The sequence below is a fragment of the Onychostoma macrolepis genome, chromosome 16, assembly GCF_012432095.1.
Source record: "Onychostoma macrolepis isolate SWU-2019 chromosome 16, ASM1243209v1, whole genome shotgun sequence".
In the NCBI taxonomy this organism is placed as follows: domain Eukaryota; kingdom Metazoa; phylum Chordata; class Actinopteri; order Cypriniformes; family Cyprinidae; genus Onychostoma; species Onychostoma macrolepis.
Window position 1 is genome coordinate 26470176 of NC_081170.1, and position 25088 is coordinate 26495263.

At 42.9% G+C, this 25088-nt stretch overlaps 1 protein-coding gene across 1 annotated transcript in view; it reads left to right on the top strand.

Annotated features, from left to right (window-relative positions):
* The window catches only part of ca14 (carbonic anhydrase XIV), a 93420-nt gene extending 84126 nt beyond the window's left edge, over positions 1–9294 (top strand). Inside the window, exons 6-10 of the mRNA XM_058747919.1 lie at positions 6688–6754; positions 6857–7014; positions 7604–7730; positions 8299–8322; positions 9151–9294. Coding sequence (XP_058603902.1) covers positions 6688–6754; positions 6857–7014; positions 7604–7730; positions 8299–8322; positions 9151–9239 — 465 coding nt within the window. The 3' untranslated portion in view covers positions 9240–9294. The remainder of the gene's footprint in view (positions 1–6687; positions 6755–6856; positions 7015–7603; positions 7731–8298; positions 8323–9150) is intronic.
* Positions 9295–25088: the final 15794 nt, after the last annotated feature.

Below are 25088 nucleotides of genomic sequence, written 5' to 3' on the forward strand. Positions count from 1 at the left end.
TGCTAACCTGTGCTCCAGTGTCGAGAAGCATGCTTACGTGATGACCTCCAATTTCTCCTTCCAGTAGACACTTCTTCCCAACAAACTGGACAGTCTTTTCACCTGAATCCTCAGGTTGTCTTGTCTGAAGTTTTCTTGCAGTCCTGCCCGTGTGATTCCATGACCCAGCATTAACTGTATAATTCCGGCAGGATGACTCTGAATCGGGGACTGCTGTCTGCGTTGTACTCTTTGGCCTGACGTTGGGCACCGACCTTTTATGTCTGTTGAGGCAGCCAACAGCCCGGTGACCCTCCTCGCCACAAAAGAAACAGTGGCTGCAGGTCTGCTCTTTCCCTTGCTTGATACAGTTGGGACAACCTGATCTTCTCCTCTTTTCAGGTACTTTGGCCATACATTGACACTGCTGCTCTTTCTCCTTAGCCTGTTGCAGTGAATTGACTACATTCGTCAGGGCTTCTACTTGGGTGATAAGTTTGCGAATCTCTTTATCAGTCTGTTCCGTAGTTGCAGCTGCTGCCTTAACTTCTGAAACCCCTTCAATCTGGGCACTCCGAGCATGAGTAACCTTAGGTCGTGGAAGTGATTGCAGCCGACGCTGTCTTTCCTCTTCCTCACCTGTAACCTTTACAAGCCGCCTCAGAAGCATGTCATCGGTTACGTCTCCAGCAGCAACCAGTTGTTTAAACTCACGACGAAGCTCACTGTGCTTAGGCCCCAAACCCTGGTAGACAGTGTGAAGAAATACTTCTTGTATGGTCTTAGCATCATACCTTATATCAGCAGTGCCGTGTTTAGAAGCAAACTGGATCTTTTGTTTAAGGCCAATGACACGATAAAGGAATTGCTGCGGATTTTCATTTTCCCTTGACGTGCACACATCAAGTTTTGGAACAGTTCCGTGCTACTCTTATCACCTAAGTGAGACTGCAGCAGTCCTTTCAACTCTTGTACCGTCAAATCCTCCTTTTCCATTAACATCTCCTTGAAGTGACCAGGTTTAGTGATCTTTAGCACCCCTCTGATGATCTCACTCTCACTAAACTGTTCGTGTAGCCCCTCTTCGATTTGTCTGCATAAGCTATTGAAGCTAATCTCAGAGGTAGAGTCACCAATTTGACCTCCATGAACTCTAAACTCCCTTCGTGAGAGATATGGAAGTTCCCTCCTGAACATCTGGTCCTCTACACTGCCTGGAGTTGTGGAAGTCTGAAAAGGAAGTGGGAAAGCGCTGGATGGTGGAGACACAGCGTAGGGATTCGTAGCTTGAATCTTTCTGCCAAGCTCCTCGTACATCTTTAACATCTGTTGATATTCAGTGTCTGCTGCGTGTGTGTGTGTATGACTAGTAGTTGTGTTTGTGTCAGGTGTTGTGTGATCAAGATGACCCTGAGCTTGTCCTGTACTCTTACCATAGGTTTTATCTTTTTGGGCTGCCCTGTGCTGGAACTGAGTAATCTGTGAAATTTTATCTCTTAGATCAAGTAACACAGACATACCCTCATCTTCCCTTCCCATAAGGCTCTTACAGCACAAAAACCCACTCACAAAGTCAAAACATCCCTCGTCATTCCCCAGTTCTACTTGTGATTCTTCCCTCTCGTCGATTTGTTCAATGTTCTTAGCGATAAGGAAGAGTTCATCAGCAGGCAATTCACAGAGTGCTTTCCTGATCTCTCTCACCAAATTTCTTCTCTCATTTGCCATCGTATCAACCTCCGAACCGCCGTTAACGACACTCAAACGACGGCAAGGGTTCCATGCAGGGATCCACGGCACACTGATCTTCGGATTCTTTCGAATGAGCTCCACTCCTCCAGCAGGTGGCGCTGATCCCGGACGAGCCCCCAAGAACTGTTGCGGGTACAGGGCTGCTGCATCAGCTGACAGTTAAGTGTTCCCCAGCAACCTGTGGAATGGTGTAATAAAGACAGGACCAAATGTGCTCTCGTCTTGCTGGGTTATCTATTTCTCAAACGATGTTCACATCAGAACAAACACAACTGACAAAACAAATGCATTATATAACAATAAATTGCTTTTTCTTTTCTCTCTTATGCAAATGTCCATGGTTTCAGTCTCTTTCTTGTGAATACACCGCATTTTCATGAAGATCTGTCCATCAACCAATTGCAGTTTTACTCATTTACATATTCACATGCTACTTGGTGTCACATGGCTCTGAGTTTCTCCTCAATTCGACTGTATCAAATACACGTTCAAATAAGACATTCTCTGAATGTTTTACCCATTTTAGATCACTCACATTAATTTTTAAAGTAAACTAAACATTATAGGAACTGATATATGAACACATCAAAGCATATTCACCTTCAGCAACCCCTATCACAGGCCACACATCTCTTTCAATCGCGGATTTACAGCGCGATTTCAATTAATGATTAACCATGCAAAACTTTATCAAAACAAGTCGATTTAAAGCACTTGATATGCATTAACATGTATTCTTTCAACATCCATAAAGACTAAAACATTAAACAGTCGACTAACCTGTGGAATGGTGTAATAAAGACAGGACCAAATGTGCGTGTGATCAGCTCTCGTCTTGCTGGGTTATGACCAGCAACCCAACAGACGCCTCGAGTAGGCTACAGGATGGGAGGAAAAAAAACCTGAAAAGAAAAAAAAATTGCAATTTTTTTTAATCACTAAACTACTGTCATAAAAAGTTATATTTTTGTATATACATAACTCCTGAATAAAAATTAAAATGTGTTTGGACTGATTTAAAAAAAAGAGTTTTGAACAAATTTGATTGGTTTGTCGATAGTGAGCGCAAATGCAGGTGATAAGCGGTTTTATTAAGCGAGTCATTGAGTCGTTCATTCAAACAATTCGTTCAAACGGCCGATTCATCAAGAATGAGACAGATGTTTATGCATGGGTCATTGAATCTTTGAGTCAACCGATTCGTTCAAAACACTGAATCATTCAAAACACAATTGAGTGTTGCTGTGAGATGTGCTATGCTGTGATCTTTGTTTGGATTCATCGGATCTATTTTCGCTGCTAAAATAGACCAAAACAGTCATTATTTTGTCTAAAATGTAAGTGACTTAATATTATTAACTTGTTTGTTGAACTGTCATATGAAATCAGTGTCACATTTTCAATCGTGAGGTGATGGTAAATTAAGAGATGGTCAGTTGTCAGCTCTTTTGGTCGTCAGGTCGTGTGATGTATGTTGCTGAATTGTATTCAAATGTTATAAATATAAAAACACCACATTTTGAAATTTAACTGCAGTATGTCAATTTAGTTTATTTGTGTGTGCTGCGCTCATAGACTTTAGAAAACGGCGCTCATTGGTTTGATTTCTCCCCGAGAAGCTGCGCAAGCCTCAAAAGTTTAACAGCGGTTGTATGAGCTGTGAGAGGAGGTAAAGTGGTTTTTGACAGAAATCAAATCAGATCTGGCGAAGCATCTGGATGACACTATGTGGCTTGTGTCTCTGTCCTATTTGGTCGATATATTTGACCACTTGAACGGCCTCAACCTGTCTTTGCAAGGCCGCGAAACTCATATTTTGCTCCTTGCAGACAAAGTGCACGCCTTCACACAAAAACTAGACCTCTGGCATAGCCGCATCAGTCGAGGGAACTGCGACATGTTCCCCAGCCTTGCAGACTTTATCACTGATGCAGGCACGTCACACGATTTCTTCTCCCTATTTCAATCAGCGTCTGAGCACCCGGCAACAATTTGCGACGTACTTTAAAGGGGATTATCGCTCTTTTGCGTGGGTTCGAGATCCATTTGTGTGCACAGCAAATGAGCTATCAATTGATATGCAGGAACAGCTAATTGAGCTGAAGAGTGACAGTAGACTGAAGGAACTTTTTAGCTCCTGCCATCTTTCGTCACTCTGGGCAGCATTAGGCTTGTTTGAGATGAGCAAAATCTGCGCAGAACCGATCACCGGTGATCACTGCGAGATGCATGCCGGTTAGAAAAGTGTCCCAGTTACGTCCGCCTTGCTCTGATGTCATGCTGACATAATAATAACGTGATATCTGCCTTTGATCTCGTTGGTATCTGTTCCACTTCGAGAGCTCAGAACTGTCCGTCTTGACTGCGTTTATTTCACTCCTCCCCTCACTGCAGCCGCCTACTCTCGCCTACATTTCAGGCGAGGCGCATCTCAAACAAGCCTATTGATGCAGGAATATCCTGAACTCTGTGACGTCGCCTTGAAGATTCTCCTTCCTTTCGCGTCGACATATTTGTGTGAGGCAGGATTCTCAAAAATGACTGCACTCAAAACGAAATCGTGCACAAATTGAGGATGATTTGAGGCTATGTTTATCAAATATTAAGCCAAGAATTGAGGATCTTTGCAAGGCAAAACAGGCTCAGGTCTCACATTAACATCACCTACCTGCAAGCTTCTGTAAAAAATGCAGATGATGCCTACTATTAGGCCTAGTAATAATAACAATAATAAAGCATAAATTAATATCAGAGGTCTGGTGCCAATTCCCAATTATAGCAATAGCCTAGTAATGATAATAGGCCTATACTGATGATGATAATAATAATAACAACAACAAGAACAACAATAAAGCATGTAAACTCATATAATTATATAGCAATAGCCTAGTAATGATGATAGGCCTACTACTACTCATAATAATAATAATAATAATAATAATAATAATAATAATAATGTCTGCAAGCTCACATTAGAAGTCTGGTGCTACTGCCAATTATAACAATAGCCTAGTAATGATAATAAGCCTACCTACCGCTACTGGTGATAATAATAATAATAATAATAATTTGGGCCTAAAAATAATCTTATGTTGTTCATAAGAGGGGAAAAGTCAAGAAACTGACTGAAAAACGCAGGAAAAGTGGCTTGTAAACCTGCGTCTGTGGTCGAGAGGAGCGAGTCGGATAATGCTCGTGTGTGCAAATGGTTAATATAATATAAGATATAATATTAAAATATTAACAAAGATATAAATAGATTGGGCTGCCACCTCTCGCGCGTTCAGCGTGAGACAGTCAGAACTCACTCTAAACGCCACACGCAGACACGATGTAAATAAGATATTATTTGCAGTTGTGAGTGCTTCATATCACGGAACATCGTGAGATTGCGTTAAATTGAAGTGAGTGACAGCTTTTGAGTGATTAACGTTATATTTGAAAGCGCTATTTGCTCGCTTTCTAGGCTATAATTGATTCAGAATTTAAATAAGTTGTTTTACGTGCTGGTAATAGGACCAACAGCCACATCCCAGATAGCAAAATACACTCGGGCCAGCTCCGGTTAGATTCTCGCCTGCCGGAGACCTGCCGCACTCGGGCCAGATGCCTGTGGACTCACTGACAGATTTCGGGCCGATGTAGGGCCAGATGCGGCGGCCGTTAGCGAGTCGACACTGCCGCATCCGAGCCGGAATCGGTGCAAAGTGCACAGTGCGCTGGACGTGGCCGTTTAGCATTGAGTGAGTTCTGACTGTCTCACGCTGAATGCGTGAGCGGTGGCGGTCCAATCTATTTATATCTTTATTAACATTTTAATATACTATTTTATCTTATATTATATTAACCATTTGCACACACGAGCATTATCCGACTCGCTCTTCCCTATCGTAGACGCAGGTTTACAAGCCACTTTTCCTGAATTTTTCAGTCAGTTTCTTGACTTTTCCCCTCTTACGAACAACAAATTGTCGTACATAATAAAAGCTCCTTGTGGTTTCTCGGTTTGGCCGATTTGAGCATCCTTAAACAATGCAAAAAATGAGTTTCTGCTACTGATTCCTATGGAGAAAAATCACTTCCTGCCCTCCAGCTGCGTTTCACCTGTCATCAGTGACGTCATGTGCAAACAACCTATACTCTAACTGCTTTAAAGCAAAGACCTTCTGAAATAGCATAGACTGGCGCAGCATGCCCTTTAAGAAGAGAAGCAGCGAAGGGGTGCTCTTCTTTAATAAGCAGCTGAGAAGAGCAGCAGGGTAATGTTACCAGCTTGACAAAATACAACCAATGAGCCTAAAGCAACAGCATGCCTGGCAAACAAACATGTTACTGAACAACTGCCTTAACAACGAGCAATATTTGACAATAGCATAATTTCCAACATAGCATAAGGCAATGAGAATGAAATAAGAGCATAGCTTAGCTTCGTGAAGACATTCAGAGATGAATAAAGGGTTAAATGTTCAGTTTTTACTTGGATGCTTTAACCCTCCTTGATATCTCGTGTAAAAGTGTTGTTGATGCAGTCACATTAGCACAACTTCAGCGATGAATTGCGGGCATTGCAGGCAAAGAGACAATGATATATTGTTCTGAGAAGCAGTGCTTGCTCACGTCACTTCCGAGTCTATCAGCTTATATCAATCACGGCGAATTTGCACTCAAGTTCAAGAACTTGTTGAATCTGGTGAGAACTCTGTGGGAAACGAACCCCTGAAAATTCCTGATTGAACGCTTTCCCATAGAGATGGAATTCGCCGTCTAATTTGCTCCTGAGCAAGTGGAAAAAGCTGCTGATTGATACTGAATAGAGAGCTTATATAGGAATGCCACGATAGGTGTTGTATTCCTATAGGTATACGATCAACTGAGAATAACGCTTCATTAATATCCACATAATATTATTTTTTATAAATTTCTATCTGTATCTCATTCAGTTGTTTGCTTTCTCAGGCAGGCGAGGAGATTAATCAAGGATATGGCAGTATTCTTAACTATCTGGGCCACATCAGATATGCAGGCATGTGTTTTTGAGTGCATTTTCTTGTCTTTGTACATGTGTATGATTATCGTGCTTCAGCCTTTTGGGATTACTGGGATAAATTTGTTTAATTTATTCTAGGCCAGAAGGTGGCTATACCTGCATTTGATATAGAGTTGCTGCTGCCTGACAACCTCAGCCAATATTTCCGCTACAACGGCTCACTCACCACTCCTCCCTGCCACCAGAGTGTCCTCTGGACTATCTTCAATGAAAGAGTTAAAATCTCTCACTCACAGGTACAAAGAGTCTTAGTAAAAGCACAAGTGATGCAAACTTCTCATATTCAATAGTTTGTGGGGAATGAGGAATTTCTGAAATCTCATAAACTGTTTTCCAAACTCACATTTAAATAACATACCGTATTTCAAATAAAAAAACTGTCATGAGCTCTCCAATAAATGTTGTATCTTATGCTCAAATAATGTATATTTCAGTTTGGTCCAACCAATGCATATGTATAGTCATCATAGCAGCTGTAGTAACACAATGCATTGCCAGTTTTGGCAAATGGTTCTATAATATATAAAATGCAAGAGTTCGCCATATTGTGCAATTTGCATTGTCCCCCCCTCTCCCTCTATTTAAGTAAATATGATTGAACTGTCTAGGTATATTTACAGTCTTGGCTTAGATGTACAGTTTAGGGAGCATGCAATCTCACTGAATGTAAAGAACCCTTTAGCTTGTGAAATATAATTTCATGACTGAACTGTATGTCATTACATGGCTGACACACTCTTCTCTTCTCTTCTCTTCTCTTCTCTTCTCTTCTCTTCTCTTCTCTTCTCTTCTCTTCTCTTCTCTTCTCTTCTCTTCTCTTCTCAGCTGATGAAATTACAAACAGTGTTGTACTCTAGTAAAGAAGAAGAGGCAGAGCCCATGGCTCTCCAGGATAACTACCGCACCACCCAGCCACTCAATCACAGAACTGTCCTGTCCTCTTTCATTCCGGGTAGGAGAGAGCGAAAAAGAATGAAAGAGGGAAGGGGGGAGAGAACAGAGCTGGGGGTGGGGGATTATGTAGCTCTGCTCTTTGTTTATATGATGGCTGATTAGTTTTTCGAAATCTCTTGTGAACACAGAGTTTATTGTAATCATGTGAGCCTGTGTGAGTGTGTGCCCATGTGGGGAGAGCAGTACAAAGCAGATGATGTAACAGTGCTTGATGAAGTAATTTAGGATTGTTTCAAATGTTTCCAATATAAATAACAGTGATCAGCACACACCCTTTTTCTCTTTTCCAGGGATGATTTGGAAGCTTAGGTTTAAAGGAATAGTTGACCTAAATGACATGCTATGAACTGTTTTACACAGAGAAGAGCTGCGTAAAGATTCTTCGAAAATTGGCCTGTTGTGTTCCACCAAAACAATTACAACATACAATTTTAGAATAACTTAAGGATGAGTAAATGAATATAGAATTGTCATTTGTCAAAATGACAATTCTATATTCATTTATATATTCATAGAGCTTATGCTGTCTCTAACTTCTCTTTATCTCACCCTGTTCCTCTCTCCAGTCTCAGTTAAAATTTATACTACAGGTGAGAAACATTTTATTTTATACTCATTATTATATTAACCACTTTATTGTCTAAACATTCAATATTACTATTAGTGCTGTCAAAATTAGCATGTTAACGCAGGCAGGGTTTTTTTCAGTTTAACAGCGTTAAACTGAAATACTTACAGTTAACGCAGGGTGGAGCTAGGGTTGGCAACCCCACACACAACTGCTGCTTCTGTCTCTTTTTTTCTTGACAAGAATTGCATTTATTAGACACAGAATGTCTTTATGAACACATCAAACAGGAGACTTTTCAGGCGCACACTCTACTCCGCCTCAGTGCCAGGCGCTAATCAACGAGCGCGGAAAAGAGACAGATGACTAGGAGTTTCAGTAGAACATCAGTGAACTGCGGTCAGATGAGATGCTGTCAGGCCATATGTCAGTTAAAACCGTATCTCTCTGTCCTGTCAGCTGTTATACTGTGCTTGTAGCAGAATTTCATAGAGTCTGTAGTATAGGTATCAGTGATACTAGCATTCAGTCATACAAAAAGAAGGCATTAAAGAATTATTATACTGTTTTTTGTTGTTTCTACATTAATTTGAAGATTGAATGTGACATTATTGCAATATAAAAGTATATTTTAAAACTTTAATGTTAGGTGAGATTAATTACAATTAATTTAAGAAAAAATGTGCAGTTAATTAGTAAATATTTTTAATTGATTGACAGCACTAATTATTAAACTGTTATCTTTATTGTTATATTTTCAATCAGTTCTCTAAGAAGAGATCTTTATGCTTAATTTTTGCTCAATTATTACAGTTCTCTTGAGAAATTTAACATCTTGTCTCTGTCTAAGGTGAAATCGCAGCTATTGTGATCGGATCTCTCTGTGGATGTATAGGCTTGGCTGTTATCATCTGCTTTATTGTGAAAACTATTCGGTAAGAATGTTAACAAACCAAACATCTCTCATGTGTCTTAAAAAGCTGGCTGGAGATGGTATGTAATGGTCTTCACTAGCTTTTGTACATGCACTGTTACACACAATCATGTGTGCAGTTCAAAACTTGCCAAGAATGTGTTATCTGTATATGTGTGTAATTGCCCAAATAATTTCCTGCATTTTAACTTCCTTTTTTTCTTTTTATCTGGTTTTCACACTCACCTAACATGTATGATAATATGGACTCAGAGTTTATTTTGTGTCTTTTTTATTCAATCAAACATACTGTGTTCGAGAGCAAAACAAATTATTTTGTAATTAAAAAATAAAAGTTTGCAAAAAGATTCTTAATTGAAAACAAAATAATTTGCAGTGCGTGTAAATCTTTGAAAAATCATATTTTTCTTTGTGCACTTCAAACACTTTTCATCACGAAACCACAAATGTTGCTCTCTTTTCTGCCGACTATTTTTGTGGGTCTAAAACTTTTGTTTGCCAGTTTGCCATTTTATACTGCCTCTCAGCTTGTCAGTATTTGCATGCGATTTGCATACTTTGCGACAATTGGCCAGTCATTTGGATTGGCGTGAGCCAATAGGACTTCAGTAAAGGTTGGAAGGGAAGGAGTTCCCATAACGGAGAATTTCTCTGTGATGTCTCGTGAAAGCTCGAGAGGGAACTTTTGTTTGCAAGTTGAAAAGTTTTGCTTGCGAATGAAGCTGTGTCTCAGTGGGCGGTCTCTACCCACCAGGATGAAAGGCCTTTTTCTATTGGTCACTCTCAATTGAAGTCACAGGTCGACCACGCCCACTATGTTTCCCCGGAATCCCCGCCACTGCCGCCGCCAGTCTGACAGAAGAGCGAGCGAGGTTAAATCATGGCGAGCAACAGGTCGTTTACTGGGTAAGATAACTAATTTAACAACTTGAACTCAGTGACAAGTGAACTTAATTATTCTCTCTTCTCATGCTCTCCCATCTAAATACGTAACGTTTGCTAAGCCCGTCTTGAGTAGATTTTATTAGCCAACAGTATAGCTAGCTGATAGCCCCCAATAGTAAAGCGTCAGGCCAATATTTTCAGAGATTATAGTTTATTATAGCTCCAGTGAAGTCAGGTGGGTAACGCACATCAAATCACTAGCCCATTTGGCAACTTATGATTCATAAATGATGTCCGTATGCACAATCAAGTCTATTCTCGGGACCCAACAGCTGTTCAAAATTATGCCGCGCCACGTACAGTTTGCCATTCACAGTTTTCTAAAATACAACGATTTGGGACCGATGTCTGTACATTCTGACTTCACCCTAGTCTGCAAGACTGTCTATTGTGAATTTTAATTACAGGCTTGTTTTGTGCTATCTTTAAGACCTGTGCACTGACAATCGCAAAACTTTAATACTTCAATAGTATTACTTACTTCAATTACTTCAGTAGTAGCGAATGATAACTAGGACTTGTCAGCCAGTACCACTGTAGCCTTGCAGAGACTTTGCTTTGAAGACCTTTTAATTAACTAACTTCCGCATTTCAATATGCCCCTGACTTCTAAGGGGTGTTTTTATTTGTGGCTACTCCCAACAGCCCAGAATTCTATCAGTACAACATTCACATTTTGTTTGCAGGAAGAAGATTTGGTGTTGATAGAGGAGGCGACATCTTCAAGGCAAAACCTTAGACCTCATTCAACATCATCCAATGTTGCAATCACCCTCAGGAGGTACACAAGCAAAAGCTAAAGCGAACATTGTCAATTATCAATTCCTATTTGACAAAATTTGCCCTGCATACATTTTTGTCTTTAATGTGTAGGCACTTGAAGCCCAGTGCCCGATATGTGCAGGAACATTTCCAGTGTCAGAAGTAGTTTTGCAATTGTCAGTGCACAGGTCTTAAAGATAGCACAAAACAAGCCTGTAATTAAAATGCACAATACACAGTCTTGCAGACTAGGGTGAAGTCAGAATGTACAGACATCGGTCCCAAATCGTTGTATTTTAGAAAACTGTGAATGGCAAACTGTACGTGGCACGGCATGATTTTGAACAACTGTTGGGTCCCGAGAATAGACTTGATTGTGCATACGGACATCATTTATGAATCATAACCCGTCAAATGGGCTAGTGATTTGATGTGCGTTACCCACACCTGACTTCACTGGAGCTATAATAAATTATAATCTGTGAAAATATTGGCCTGACGCTTTACTATTGGGGCTGTCAGCTAGATACTGTTGGCTAATCAAATCTACTCAAGACGGGCTTAGCTAACGTTACGTATTTAGATGGGAGAGCATGAGAAGAGAGAATAATTAAGTTCACTTGTCACTGAGTTTAAGATGTTAAATTAGTTATCTTACCCAGTAAACAACCTGTTACTCGCCATGATTTAACCTCGCTCACTCTTCTGTCAGACTGGCGGCGGCAGTGGCGGGGATTGGGGAAACGTAGTGGGCGTGGTTGACCCATGACTTCAATCGAGAGTGACCAATAGAAAAAGGCCTTTCATCCTGGTGGGTAGAGACCGCCCACTGAGACACAGCTTCATTCGCAAGCAAAACTTTTCAACTTGCAAACAAAAGTTCCCTCTCGAGCTTTCACGAGACATCACGGAGAAATTCTCCGTTATGGGAACTCCTTCCCTTCCAACCTTTACTGAAGTCCTATTGGCTCACGCCAATCCAAATGACTGGCCAATTGTCGCAAATCAGCGGCTGCTGTGTGTAGAAGACTCCGCTCTCTCACTCATTCAAGGCGATATGGAGCCCCCGATTCAGTGCGGCGACCTGCTATGAAGCGCTTCAGTCGCTCACCCACTCGCTAGCAGTAAAGCGGCCCCCGCCTCAGAGCGGCAGTGAGTCACATTATGCACCGGCGCGCAAAGGCGAGGAGTCACCTGATGCCTCTGCGCAGAAAAGCGCGCAAAGGCGAGGAGTCACCTGATGCCTCTGCGCAGAAAAGCGTGCGAAGGCGAGGAGTCAACCTAATGCCCCTGCGCAGAAATGCACGCAAAGGCGAGGAATCAACCTGATGCCCCGGTGTGCATCCTATCAGCCTTCCAGATTTTGCTGGACTATTACGTCAGTTGTTCACGCCCCTACGAAGTGGTGTTCAACTAGGTCGTATAGCATAGTCACAGTCTGTAGTGACAAGTGCAGATGCTGCTGCAGCTCTGCACAGGGATCGGACGCTGCTCGCCCCGCCTCAGAGCTGCTGCCCACACCGGTTAAAAAGCAGCAGACCGCGAGATCGAGGTCGTCTTTGGCCCACGGCTCATTGCAGTGCAGGGACGCCAGGCCCGCAAGCACTGCTGCCCCTTGCCAGGAGCCGGACGTGCGGGGAAAAGTGTAAAGAGACCCGGGAAGAGGCACCACAGCCAGCGGGGGAGCCCGCAAGCTGTCTCAAATTGTTCAAATTGGTGTGATAGTGTATGTTCATTAAAATGCATACATTTGCGCAAAAGAGCTCTTTCCTCCTCACTCAGTCAATACAGCGCCAGTTCCTGAGCGCGTGGAAAACTATTCCGAGAATCTCACGCTGGTTACTCGGTGTGATAGAGCACTTCAATTCAGACGCAGACCACCCTGTTTCAATGGCGTGGCGCGGTCTCTAACATTTCCTCAAAAAGCCCTGTTCCTAAGACAAGAACTGTGCAACCTGAACGAAAAAAGGAGCGATAGAACGAGTTCCAGCAAGCAAACTGGAGAGCGGCTTTTACAGCCGCTATTTTGAGGTGCCACAAAAGAGATGGAGGATTCCACCCGATTCTAGATCTCAGGCCCATCAACAGAGCGCTCTGCAAGCGTCCGTTCAGGATGACATCGCTGGAACAGATCCTGGTGCAAATTCGCCCTGAGGACTGGTTGCGTCCGTGGAATTAAAGGACGTGTAAGTTCACATTCAGATAGAACCGCATCACAGACGCTTTCTGAGGTTTGCTCTCGAGGGCACAGTGTACCAGTACCCTGTTCTTCTGTTTTGGCTGGCTTTGACCCTGCACGCTTTCTCGAAGTGCATGAACGCAGCTCCCCCACTCAGAGCGAGCGGGATACGCGTTCTCAATTATTTGGATGACTGTCTGGTCTTAGCTCAGTCACGGGACACGCCAGACAAACTGCTTCGTCACTTAGAATTCTTGAGGCTATGTGTGGATATGTGTAAGAGCATTCTCGCCCTGAGTCAGTCTATAACGTATCTGGGAGTGTGCTTCAACTAAAAGCGGTGGAGATGCGCGCTCGCTTCTCTCGGGAGCGCTTGGCCACCATTTTGTCTTCCCTGTGCTATTTCAGACAGTTTACTACATATGCGCCTGCTGCAGTTTTGGCTGAAATCTCGAGTCCCTTGGACGGCGTGGACTTCGGGCTGTTCGATGCAGCCGTGGTAGACCAAAGCTCTGAGGCTGTGGCGCAAAGATCTCTTCAGCCGTGGGGGTTCCCCTGGGCTTGGTGACGTCAAGTGTTGTGGTCATGACGGACGCATCGACTCTAGGCTGGGGAGCAGTGTACGAGGGAATGCCGGCTTCGGGGCTGTGGTCAGAACCTCAGAGCCGGTGGCACATAAACCGCTTGGAGCTGGAAACAGTGCTCTTAGCTCTAAAGGATTTTCGGCTGCAGTTGTAAAAGCGGCATGTACTGATTCGCACCGACAACATGTCTGTGGTTTCGTAAATTAATCACCAAGGAGGCGTACGATCCAAGGCTCTGTACAAGCATGCAGTGAATCTCCTGCTATGGGCGGACCGTCACTTTCTCCCCATTAGAGCAGCGCACGTCCAGTGAACTTGGGGCAGTCATGTTTTCGAGGAAGGGTATTCCTCAAGGAGAGTGGAGATTGCACCCCGAGTCGGTTCGGATGATTTGGAGAGCGGAGGTGGATCTGTTTACTACGAGTGAGAATGCGCATTGCCCGCTGTTCTTCTCCCTGTCTCACTCCCCGCTGAAGGGGGACGCGCTGACATCGCACTGGCCAGCAGCCAGGCTGTATGCGTTTCCTCCAATCAGTATATTGCCACTGGTGTTATGCAAGATCAGGGAGGAGGGGGCTTCGGTGATACTCATCGCCCCGAACTGGCCCAACCATCCTTGGTTCCCGGACCTGACAGAGCTGCTGGTGGCGCCGCCCTGGCCGATCACCGTTAGGAAGGATCTGCTATCTCAGGTGAGCAGCTCGGTCTGGCACCCGAACCCGGAGTTGTGGAGCCTTCATGTGGCTGCTTCGGGTATATCAGAGAAGCTGAGCGCCCTGCATTCTCATGTGTTCGACACGTTCTCGGAGGCACGGGCACCCTCTACGAGGCGTTTGTATGCTCTGAAATGGGGAGTGTTTGTGAAATGGTGCCATGATGTTCATATCGACCCGGCTGCTTGCTCCGTGTCAGATGTTCTGCGATTTCTACAGTACAGGCTGGATAGTGGATCTCTACCATCAACACTGAAAGTCTATGTGGCCGCGATTGCCTCGTTTCGTTCCCCGCTGGGCGGGCAATCGATCGGTAGGCACGCGCTGGTGGTGAGTTTTCTTAAGGGAGCGAGGAGATTGTATCCCCCGCGCCCACCTTCACCCCCGCCCTGGGACCTAGAGGTGGTGTTAAGAACTCTTGCACAGTTACCACTCGAGCCTTTAGCATCCGTTGATATGAAGGAGCTATCTCTCAAAAGTGCACTTCTTCAGTTTGCTGCCTCGCACAGTAATTACTCTGCACAGCCCTTTATGCTATTGTTTTTGTTGTCCTCCCTGTACTCAGTGCAGCTCCAGTTATTCAATGTCTAATTTGATTGGTGTACCATCATCATGTTATGTGTTTTCTGCTGCTTAACCGTTATCTCTATGCAGCCCCTCACAATGCTGTGTTGTTTTGCTTCTGCCCTGTTTCTCAGCGCAGCATACGTTATTACTGACCAAATATGCAAATTTCGTATACCTGGGCTTTAAACACTCATTGGCTCATCTCCACCTATCAGCTGCGAGCCCACCTTCAAGCATCGCTATTGGTGGGAATTGTGTGTGTGTTCTATCCGCTGAGTGGGTAGCCTCTCTCACGGCGGGATTGAATATCGTTCCCATAACGGAGAATTTCTCTGTGATGTCTCGTGAAAGCTCAAGAGGGAACGTCTCCGGTTACTAGCGTAACCTCGGTTCCCTGAGAGCGGGAACGAGACATCATGGAGGTCGCCGTGTTCGCTGCTTGACCAGCTAAGCAGCGTTCAGTATCTGATTCTGACGTAATTGTCGCATGCTCCGCATTTTATACTGCTTCTCAGATTGTCAGTATTTGCATGCGATTTGCATACTTCGCGACAATTTTATACTGTGGACTGGCATGAGCCAATAGGACTTCAGGAAAGGTTGGAAGGGAAGGAGTTCCCATAACGGAGAATTTCTCCGTGATGTCTCGTTTCCGTTCTCAGGGAACCGAGGTTACGTTAGGAGACGTTTTAGACCCGCAAAAAAAGACGGCAGAAAAGAGAGCATCATTTGTGGTTTCATGATGAAAAGTATTTGAAGTGCAGAAAGAAAAATATGATTTTTCAAATATTTACACGCACTGCTAATTATTTTCCTTTCAATTTCTTTATTTTTGAGCCTTAAGTAGAATCTTTTTGCAAACTTTTATTTTTTAATTACAAAATAATTAGTTTTGCTCTCAAACACAGTATATTTCATTGAATAAAAAAGACATAAAATAAACTCCATATGATAACATATATATTCAGAACAACAAGCAGAATGTGGCTCATAAAAATAAAGTAGCATTTCATTATAGACATTATTTTTAAATAAAACAACTCCAAAAAACAAATATATATAATTATTGTTTATCACACAAGAAAGTCCTGTCCAGTTGAGGTCATCTACATTTTCAATAATCAAGATTTAAAATTAAATTCAGTTAACGGTTCAAATTTGGGGGTAAGTCACTAAAAAGCAATAGCACTGTTCCCTTTCAAACATTCTCTGAAGTTGTGTATGGGGGAAAACTCCTGTTTTACTCAGTACTGAAGCCTGATTTGTTCATGTTTGTGTAGCTGCACAAACCAATGGCGCTTTAGCCCGCCAGAAGGGGCGGAGCCAACCTCTATATAAGTCGGCTTGCAGCGCCATTTCATCAGAATCTTGTCCTTCAGCGACGAGGATAATGAATGCTAAAATGAGGAATGGGACACCTTACGGTCTCGTAGACTTAACGGACACATGCACGCAGCGGCCATTGTAAGTCCATAAGACTGCAAGTGCACATGAAGTGTTCCATTTGGGACAGGGCCCAACTCACCAAGAAGTGGTGAGCCCCCTATTTTGTCCGAGTTAATCCCTCCACTACAGTGGCTCTCACCACCGTTGGCAGCACTGAAGAGACGGGCTACAGCAAGCTCCCTCCTCTGGAGATGGAGCTGGTAGCTGCCTACTTGTGTCCTCCATCTGCCCTGGGGTTAAAAGCCCATGCAGCGTATCCTTCCAACCACCTCGTTCTTAGCCAACAGGGCATATGCAGCAGCTGGCAAGGCTGGATCCGCTCTGCATGCGATGGCGGTATTACAAGTGTTCCAGGCCAAACTTCTCAGCGACATGGATGAGACCGGCCAACACCAAGAGGCTTTCAAGGAGCTGTGCACAGCAATCAATCTGGCTCTGCGTGCTACGAAAGCTACAGCGCAGGCGATCAGCAAGACAATGGCTAGCCTGCTGGTGCTGGTGCGCCACCTATGGCTTAACCTAACCAAAATCAGGGATGGCAAAAAGATGGCCTTCCTCGATTCCCCGGGCTCGCTGAAAGGCCTCTTTGGCCCTGCTGTGGACAGGTTTGCAGAGCGATTCTCTCAGGCTCAGAAGACGTTGCAAGTGCTGCATCACTTCCTCCCCAAGCACTCTAGTTCGGCGACTGCTAGTAGCCAGAAAGCCCCCGCCACTCAGCCCCAGCAGAAAGCGGAGCCTGGGCATCAGCAGCACCAGGGATGGCTAAACGGTTTCCATTCCTGAAGTGCCAGGGTCCCCACCCTCGAGTAGCGCTGGAACCCTGAACCCACAAAGCCGTCCTGATCCTGCAGAGAGGAAGAGGAGGGGGTCAGTTCTCATCTCAGCCGGACTTCCTCAAAGACAGCTGGCATTCATCCTTCCCTTTGAGCACCTCTGAGAGATGGAGAATTGTTTCCAGCGGGTCACATCCTGCAGATGCATTTGAGGGAGTGGCCTATGAGTCAAGTCAAGTCACCTTTATTTATATAGCGCTTTTAACAATACAGATTGTGTCAAAGCACTTAACCGTATCAAATTGGAGGATAGAGTCTCAGTAATGTATAATGATAAGATTAAACACTCAATTTTCAGTTAAAGGCATTTCATTATTGAATTCAGAGATGTCATTGTCTAGCTCAGTTTAGTTTAAATAGTATCTGTGCAATCAAATCGACGATAATCGCTAGAAATTAAGTGTCCCCAACTGAGCAAGCCAGAGGCGACAGTGGCAAGGAACCAGAACTCCCTCTGTGACAGAATGGAGAAAAAAACCTTGGGAGAAACCAGGCTCAGTCGGGGGGCCAGTTCTCCTCTGGCCAGACGAAACCCACAGTTCAAAAGTTTATATTTCTATTTTTAATTTTGTTGCAATTTCTAACAATAATAGTATTATGTAGTTAGGTATTTTATTATATTTTTAGTTATATTGTATTTAATCGAGGTCTTCACTGGGGAGTATGAGTATGTGGTCCTACCGTTTGGACTGTCTCTGGCCTCTCGCACTTTTACAAAGTGCATAGATGCGGCTCTTTCCCCTCTAAGGTAGATGGGAATCCGAATTATATAAGACTTCATACGACCTTGAATGGTAAGCCAAGGCTGTGTCAAGGCTATGGTCCCCTGGACAACTCCTCGCCTGTTTCAACCAGGCGTACAGTTGGGACTGACCTCCAGGAGGAAGGTGGTCACCACAGACGCCTCCAACTCGGGTTGGGGCACTCTGTTGGAGGGCAATCCGGCATCTGGCTCCTGGTCAGCCCCGGAGCAATGCCTGCATATCAATTGCCCAGAGCTGTTGGCTGTTTTCCTGGCCATAAGGGGGCACCATGTCCTGGTCCGGTCAGACAACACGATGGTGGTTGCCTACATCAACCACCAAGGTGGTCTCAGGTCTCATCCTCTTTACAGGATGGCTCGACACCTCCTATTGTGGGCACAGAACGAACTCCTCTCGCTAAGAGCGGAATGTTCATGTGCCAGGCAGTTTGAACCTCGGTGCGGACATGCTGTCTAGAGGCAATGTAGCTCCGGGAGAATGGACTTAAATCCTCAAACGGTTCAGAGAATCTGATCTGTCTTCGGGAGGGCAGAGGTAGACCTCTTCGCCTCAGAAGACAACTCTCACTGCCCAACTTATTTCTCAGTGCAGTGAGATGCTCTGACCCTTGATTGGCCCAGTGCTAGCTTCCTCAGGTCAACAAGCAGGTCAGGGAGACCAAATGCTCAGTCCTCTTGGTGGCCCCACTCTGGAGGAACCAAGCCTGGTTCCCTAAGTTAGTGCAGCTCTCAGTAGCAGCCCCGTGGCCGATACGACTGAGGAAAGACCTTCTCTTGCAGGCGAATGGCTTGATCTGGCATCCCTGATGGGAGTTGTGGAGCCTTCATGTTTGAAGCCTCAATGGGAGCCTATGCAGCTCCCAACGAGAGTAAGCAACAACATTTTGGAGGCTAGAGCACCGTTTACTAGACGCCTTTATTCCCTTAAATGGTCATTCTTCCGTGACTGTTCCGCATAAAACCTGGATCCGGTCTCTTGTGACGTGTCCCATGTGTTAACCTTCTTACAAGAGTTGTTGGACAACGGGCGCAGACACGATCTGATCGTTAAGTTCTTGAAGGGCGCCCGGAGACTGAATCCTCCTCGTCCTCAGACTGTGGGTTAGGGTTAGGGTTTTCTAATGCAAGCTGGCAAGAGTATTGTCTTTTTGAAAAATACAATACTGAAGAACATTGTCTTGCCATATCGTGTCTTTTCGGGGGGCAGACAGGAATAAATAAATATAAACACAAATAATTACATCAGTAATGTAAAAGAATTAAGCAATACATAATACAAATTACACAAATTACAGGCTTCTTATAAAACAAGCTAAGTTAAAATAATCGACAGAGAACAATATGCCCAAATACAGTTTACACTCCAGTTGTACACATTCTGCCTAATGCATTTGTAGTTATTAGAAAAATTATTTGTAACTAAATCAATTAAAAAATTGTACAAATATAACTGCCTGGTATTAACGTTTTCTGCTAACTCTGTGGTAAAATAAATAAATAATAATAAAATAGAACAGTACCTGGTACCTGGTACTTTTTTTAGTACCACCTCGGCCGAGGTTCCAAGCGAACCGTACCGTTACCAAAACGTGACGTGTAAACTCTGCTGATCACTGATTGGCCGGAGAAAATAGTCACTGCCTGTGTCATTGAACTTGCGGCACGAGACACAACAGACCTGCTAAATCAGCAGCCAGCAAAGGATTGAACACAACTGTTTTGAATGAGCGCACCTTTCTTTTAACAACCAAAAAATGGCTGTTTCATTGTCTGTTGGGGAAGTACAGACTGTCCTCTTGTTGATAGCCGACGAGCGGATCCAGCGAGAGCTTGATGGAGCAACGCGGAATTAAAATGTTTTTCAGGAGTCACGGCAGTAGAGGCGGCGCAACTATAACGACACGTGAATAATCCCGCCCACTTTAAAGCGGTACTAAACTGCAGTGGAAATGCAAACCGAGCCGAACTGAGCCGTGCCGTGCCGAGTCGTTCCACGCAGTGGAAAAGCGCCATTTCATTAATTGCTTTGACCTTTGTGACCTCATAATAATATTAATGATAACCATATGTGACCTTTGATCTCATAATGAGTTTCAGATGCGGAAATCGGAGAAGCGTGAAATTCCGGCGTCATCCGGTCTGAGCTATGATGTTTGTACGTGTCCATAGGTGGAAAACCCATAAATGAGCTGTAAAGTAATGTTTTTGAAGATTTTATGGCCCGTTTTGAATCTTTTTCATGGGAACATCTGTGTGGCGAGCGAGCGCCCCTCCCATCTGCAGCGCGCCTATCAGGTTGCGTTCCGAGGCTCGCTTAGATAAATAGACTGCGGTATTTCTGTGGAAAATCAGAAAAGACCTGTGAAACACATAGACATGAATGCCTCATACTCACCTAAAACTCCTGAGAAGGAATGGGATGAAGAGATGATGGAAAATCAGACTTTGGCACCAAGAAAGCCGTACAGCGGTAATTTGTGCTTGGCAAGGTTTCTCCACGAAAATTCTGAATGTGTGAGAGACTAATTTTTCCTGATCAGCGGTCGTATATTCGGCTACATATTTCACAAATCGGATTGAACGGTTACGCTCTACACGTCTGATGAAACCAGCGAATTTGTAAAGGATCAAGACCCCTGCCTGGTATTTCCTGAAAAAGATTGGCAATTATTTTTCAATCGTATCTGGAAAGATCTGAAGGATTGTGGAGAAGAGCCTTTGTACGTTGGGGAGTGGGACAGGGTAGCTCCGAATATCCGGTACCGAGTGGTCGGTGACCATGCTCAAAAGAACCTGGAGGACTGCGTGTACATATTCGCCTGCGAAGACCAGACAAAGCTTAGTGACCGTTCGGAGGGTGACCCTCATAAAGAATATCACAAAATGTTCAGCCTTCAGTTTTTGTTCAAGTGGTGTGATCTGCATTTGCTGAGTGCTCTTTTTTTGGTCGTAAACAAAATGTTCAAGTGGTGCGGCATGCGTGACGGATACAACAAAATTAAAACACAGCTGTTTCACCCCGAGAGAAACCCCCGCGAGGGGGTGTTACCATCCCCGCCCATCTACTACAGCCATTATAAAGAACAGTAAGTCGACACTCCCACACAGCATTTCCAACATGTCTCAAGAAGACTCTTTACAATGCGATTATGGCCCTTTCAACCTCAAAGCTTCTGATGATAATGCTGTCGATCATCTTTCGACAGACAATACCGCTCACCCGACCTGCGCAAAGAATGCTTGGATAAATTCTGCACGGAGCTCGGATACCGCAACCTGAGCTACCTAAAGGATCTGTGTACCACCTCCACCCACACGAGATTCGACACCACAGACGGCTGCTTCAACAGAAAAGGTTTTAGAATCATAAAAGCCACAATCGTGCTGCTGTTGCAACATATCATCGACAACAAACTAAGGGGCGAGTGCGAGGGGCGTGCAACGGACCATCCGAGCCAGCTGCAACATTCCTGTCTGTTTGAGCCTGACGCCTACTATTTCAACTCATGCTTTGACGAACATGAGTTAAAACCTTAAAACACACATGCCTTTACCAAAAGAGATCATTCGAGTAAAGGATTATCATGGATGACCGCGGTTTCTACGTCACGTTACCTTGCAACGCCTCTTTATCAGTTTATCCTGAAAATCGCATATCTAGTTATACGAACCATTCATCGTCGCAAAGTTGCAAGAAATCAGGGAAAAGCTGCTGGACGAGTCCTACAAGAAAGTCGTTTACGATGCCGTGGATCTCTGGCAAAGCAGCGTGACCGCCCCCAGAGTGTGACAACATGGGGTCTGTGTGTAACGGAATAAATGTTTTCAGAGACATCTTGTTTACCCCCCGTTATAAAGGACAGATGATCGAAATGATGCTAGCGGCCATCGATCGTGCATGTGATCCGGAGAAAGATCACGAGGGACAAACGACAAGTATAAAAAATCTCATGAAACAAATGTGTGTTATAAGAGGTCTGACCGACTCTTGGTCTTAATTGACTGACATTTGTGTAAAAAGATCTGATCACCCCTCTGTAATGCTCCGAAAAATTCTAGATGAGATATCTGCAGCCGGTGAAGAGATAAGAGTTAGCGACGTCCTTTGTATGTGCACGTATGTAACCGATGTATGTGTGAAGCTTGTTTCAAAAAATTACAAAAACAAGGTGTACGAAATGGTTGAAATTCTGGTAAACTACATACTAGATCGCAGCTATACGGCCTGTGTAAATTGTCTTTACTGGTTAGATGTAACCCATTTTATTTCTATTGTCATTACTATGTATTCATTTTGAAATCTGTTCTTGTCACTATGTATTCATTTTGAATTCTATTCATGTTGCAATGTAACCATTTTTATTTCTATTCTCATTACTATGTATTCATTTTGAATTCTATTCTTGTTATTATGTAACCAATTTTAATTTTATTTTCGTTACTATGTAACCATTTTAAAAACTATCTCTTTATTATTATTATTTAATAAAAGACTGAAACGTAACGCTTGTGCGTGTTATTCTTTTGAGGACAGTTGAAACGATAACAACATGTCTGAGCTCATGAAAAAAGTTTATTACACGCCTGCCAACCCCGGTTCTTTAGGAGGTAAAAAATGATTAAAAGATGCGGTCTTAAAGGATACTTTTAATCCGTCCCGATAAGGTCCGTCTGAGCGATAAACCAAGATGGATGTACATGTTCGCATTTTTTAGAAAAAAAATATTATGCATGGTTAGTAAGTTTTGGGAAAAAAAATGTTGCTGAAATAAGGCTATAAAACCTACACTAAATAGTCCTGAACAAGACTTTTGAGTAATCAGTCTTGTAGGCTAGAATATTTACTTTAAAATTATGTGAAAATCATTCTGCTTACTCATTCACAGAAAACAATATATTGATAAAATTTTCAAGACATGTTTTGTGGTCGAGGGTCTATATGCGAGGGAGTGGCAATGGCCATGAATATTAAGTGAGTCTCACCTGAGAGACGAAGGGCCCTTCCCTAATGGCCCCTAATGGCCCATCAGTGTGACTGTGACTGTGAGGCAGGTAAGAGAGAATGTGAGGAGATTGAAAAAATCCTTTTTTAAATTATTTGTATTTTATTTACAACACAGTATAATCAAAACATACATAATGAAGGTCAAAGACACATTATTGTGCACACTTATCTAACCACAGGGATGTGAACAGACTTTGAGTCATTCCTGCAACAGATTCTGTTCAGCAAGTGAAACAAGTAAATCATACCTGATATTTACGTGTGTTATTTAAGTGTTTCTACTTCTTTCCATGGATTCAAGAAGAAAAAAACATAATCAGTAGAAAAGGAGCTTGTTTTAACATAGAATATCAGTGTAGTTGAACATCTGATGTTGGTACAGCGCTCTCAGAGGAAAACAGTTTGAAGAGACATCAGGATACATCTGGTGCTGGTATCTGATTCAATAAAATACAAACAAAAAAACATTTGTGAGCATGTTAATATCAGGAACATCTGTATGTATGTATATATATATATATATATATATATATATACACAGGTTTTGTAGCCATAGACTCACACATGCTTTGTACTATCATAAAAAAGAGAAAGAAATCTTATATCTGAGAAACTAATTATTGTTTAGCACGTTATTAAAATCTATTTCTGAACAGAGTAGGCTATTAATAATAAACATGTACTAAACATACTTAGACTCGTAGCATTCATTATGTTACAGTGTACACTTATATTACTTTTATTGTTTTATATAGAGCATGAAAACATCATCGCGCCGTAAGAAATTTAAATACAGTGAATTGCCCCTCATATTAAAAATGTTTTACACGATTTCAAACATTGTAGTCAGGAATTATAGTTTAACTACGATTTTGTAGTCATATAGTCTAGTATGTATGATTTTATAGTAGCCTATGATATGATTCTGTAGCCACAGACTCAAGCATGCTTTGTACAATAAAAGGATGTACTTTGTACTATAAAAAATGATATTTTATATCTGAGAAACTAATTATTATTGTTTAGCACGCTATTAAAATCTATTTGTGAACAGAGTATTAATAACAAACATGGTCTAAACATTCTTAGACGCGTAGCATTCATCATGTTGTCGTTTGGGAAAACCCCAACTAACTGTTAGTAAATCTGTTCAAGTTTATGTCACAATAAAACATTAACTAATGCAAAAAAAGAAACATTACTTACTCATCAGATTGATCTCCTCTGCTGGATGACATCGTGTTCTTCTTTCGAGGGAAATCCTTCCTTTACTCAGCGCGAACAGTAACAGTAGCCACGATGAGGATCTCTTCTTTGTTTGTGTTGGGCGTTTGCACATGCGCACGTACCACGCGGCTATTTACATATGAACGGCGCGAGCCGCGCAAGGGTGGGATCACATTAGAGATAATGAGTCAGACGGGACAGACTGAACATCGTGTTGGTTTCATACTGATTACTCCATCACAGAATGTTTCTTTTCTTCATTTCAAAGTAGACACTTCAAGCTTTCTATAGATATATAGACTCTCATGTCTCTGTGTTAAGTATTTGCTGAGTTACAGTTCATTTTAGTGACGCGTTTCTAAAAACAGTTCGCGGAGACGGAGAAGACAGAGAGCACACCCTGTTTGTTTTCTTTATTCTTCAAAAGCACAAAGTTTAGTTGTTATTATGAGTGTATACAAATAAAAGTAGACCCCTTACAGATTCGAATGGTGTATTGCTCTTATCTCTACGATCAAAAATGGCAGAGTAATTCAAGCTCATTTCGGCCTTATCAGGAAAATCTGCCTCAAAACGCGTATACGCGTTTGTCGACCCCAGAGGGTTAAGGTGGAAAAGATTTTAGGGGAAAAAAAACAGGAGTGATCTACGCTAGTTTTAGAGAAATGGTTAGGATGGCCTTCGAAATTTAATAGCTATATAGACAAAAAAGCTGTGTTGGACTTGTAAAACCTTAAAACACACACGCCTTTACCAAAAGAGATCATTCGAGTAAAGGATTATCATGGATGACCGCGGTTTCTACGTCACGTTACCTTGCAACGCCTCTT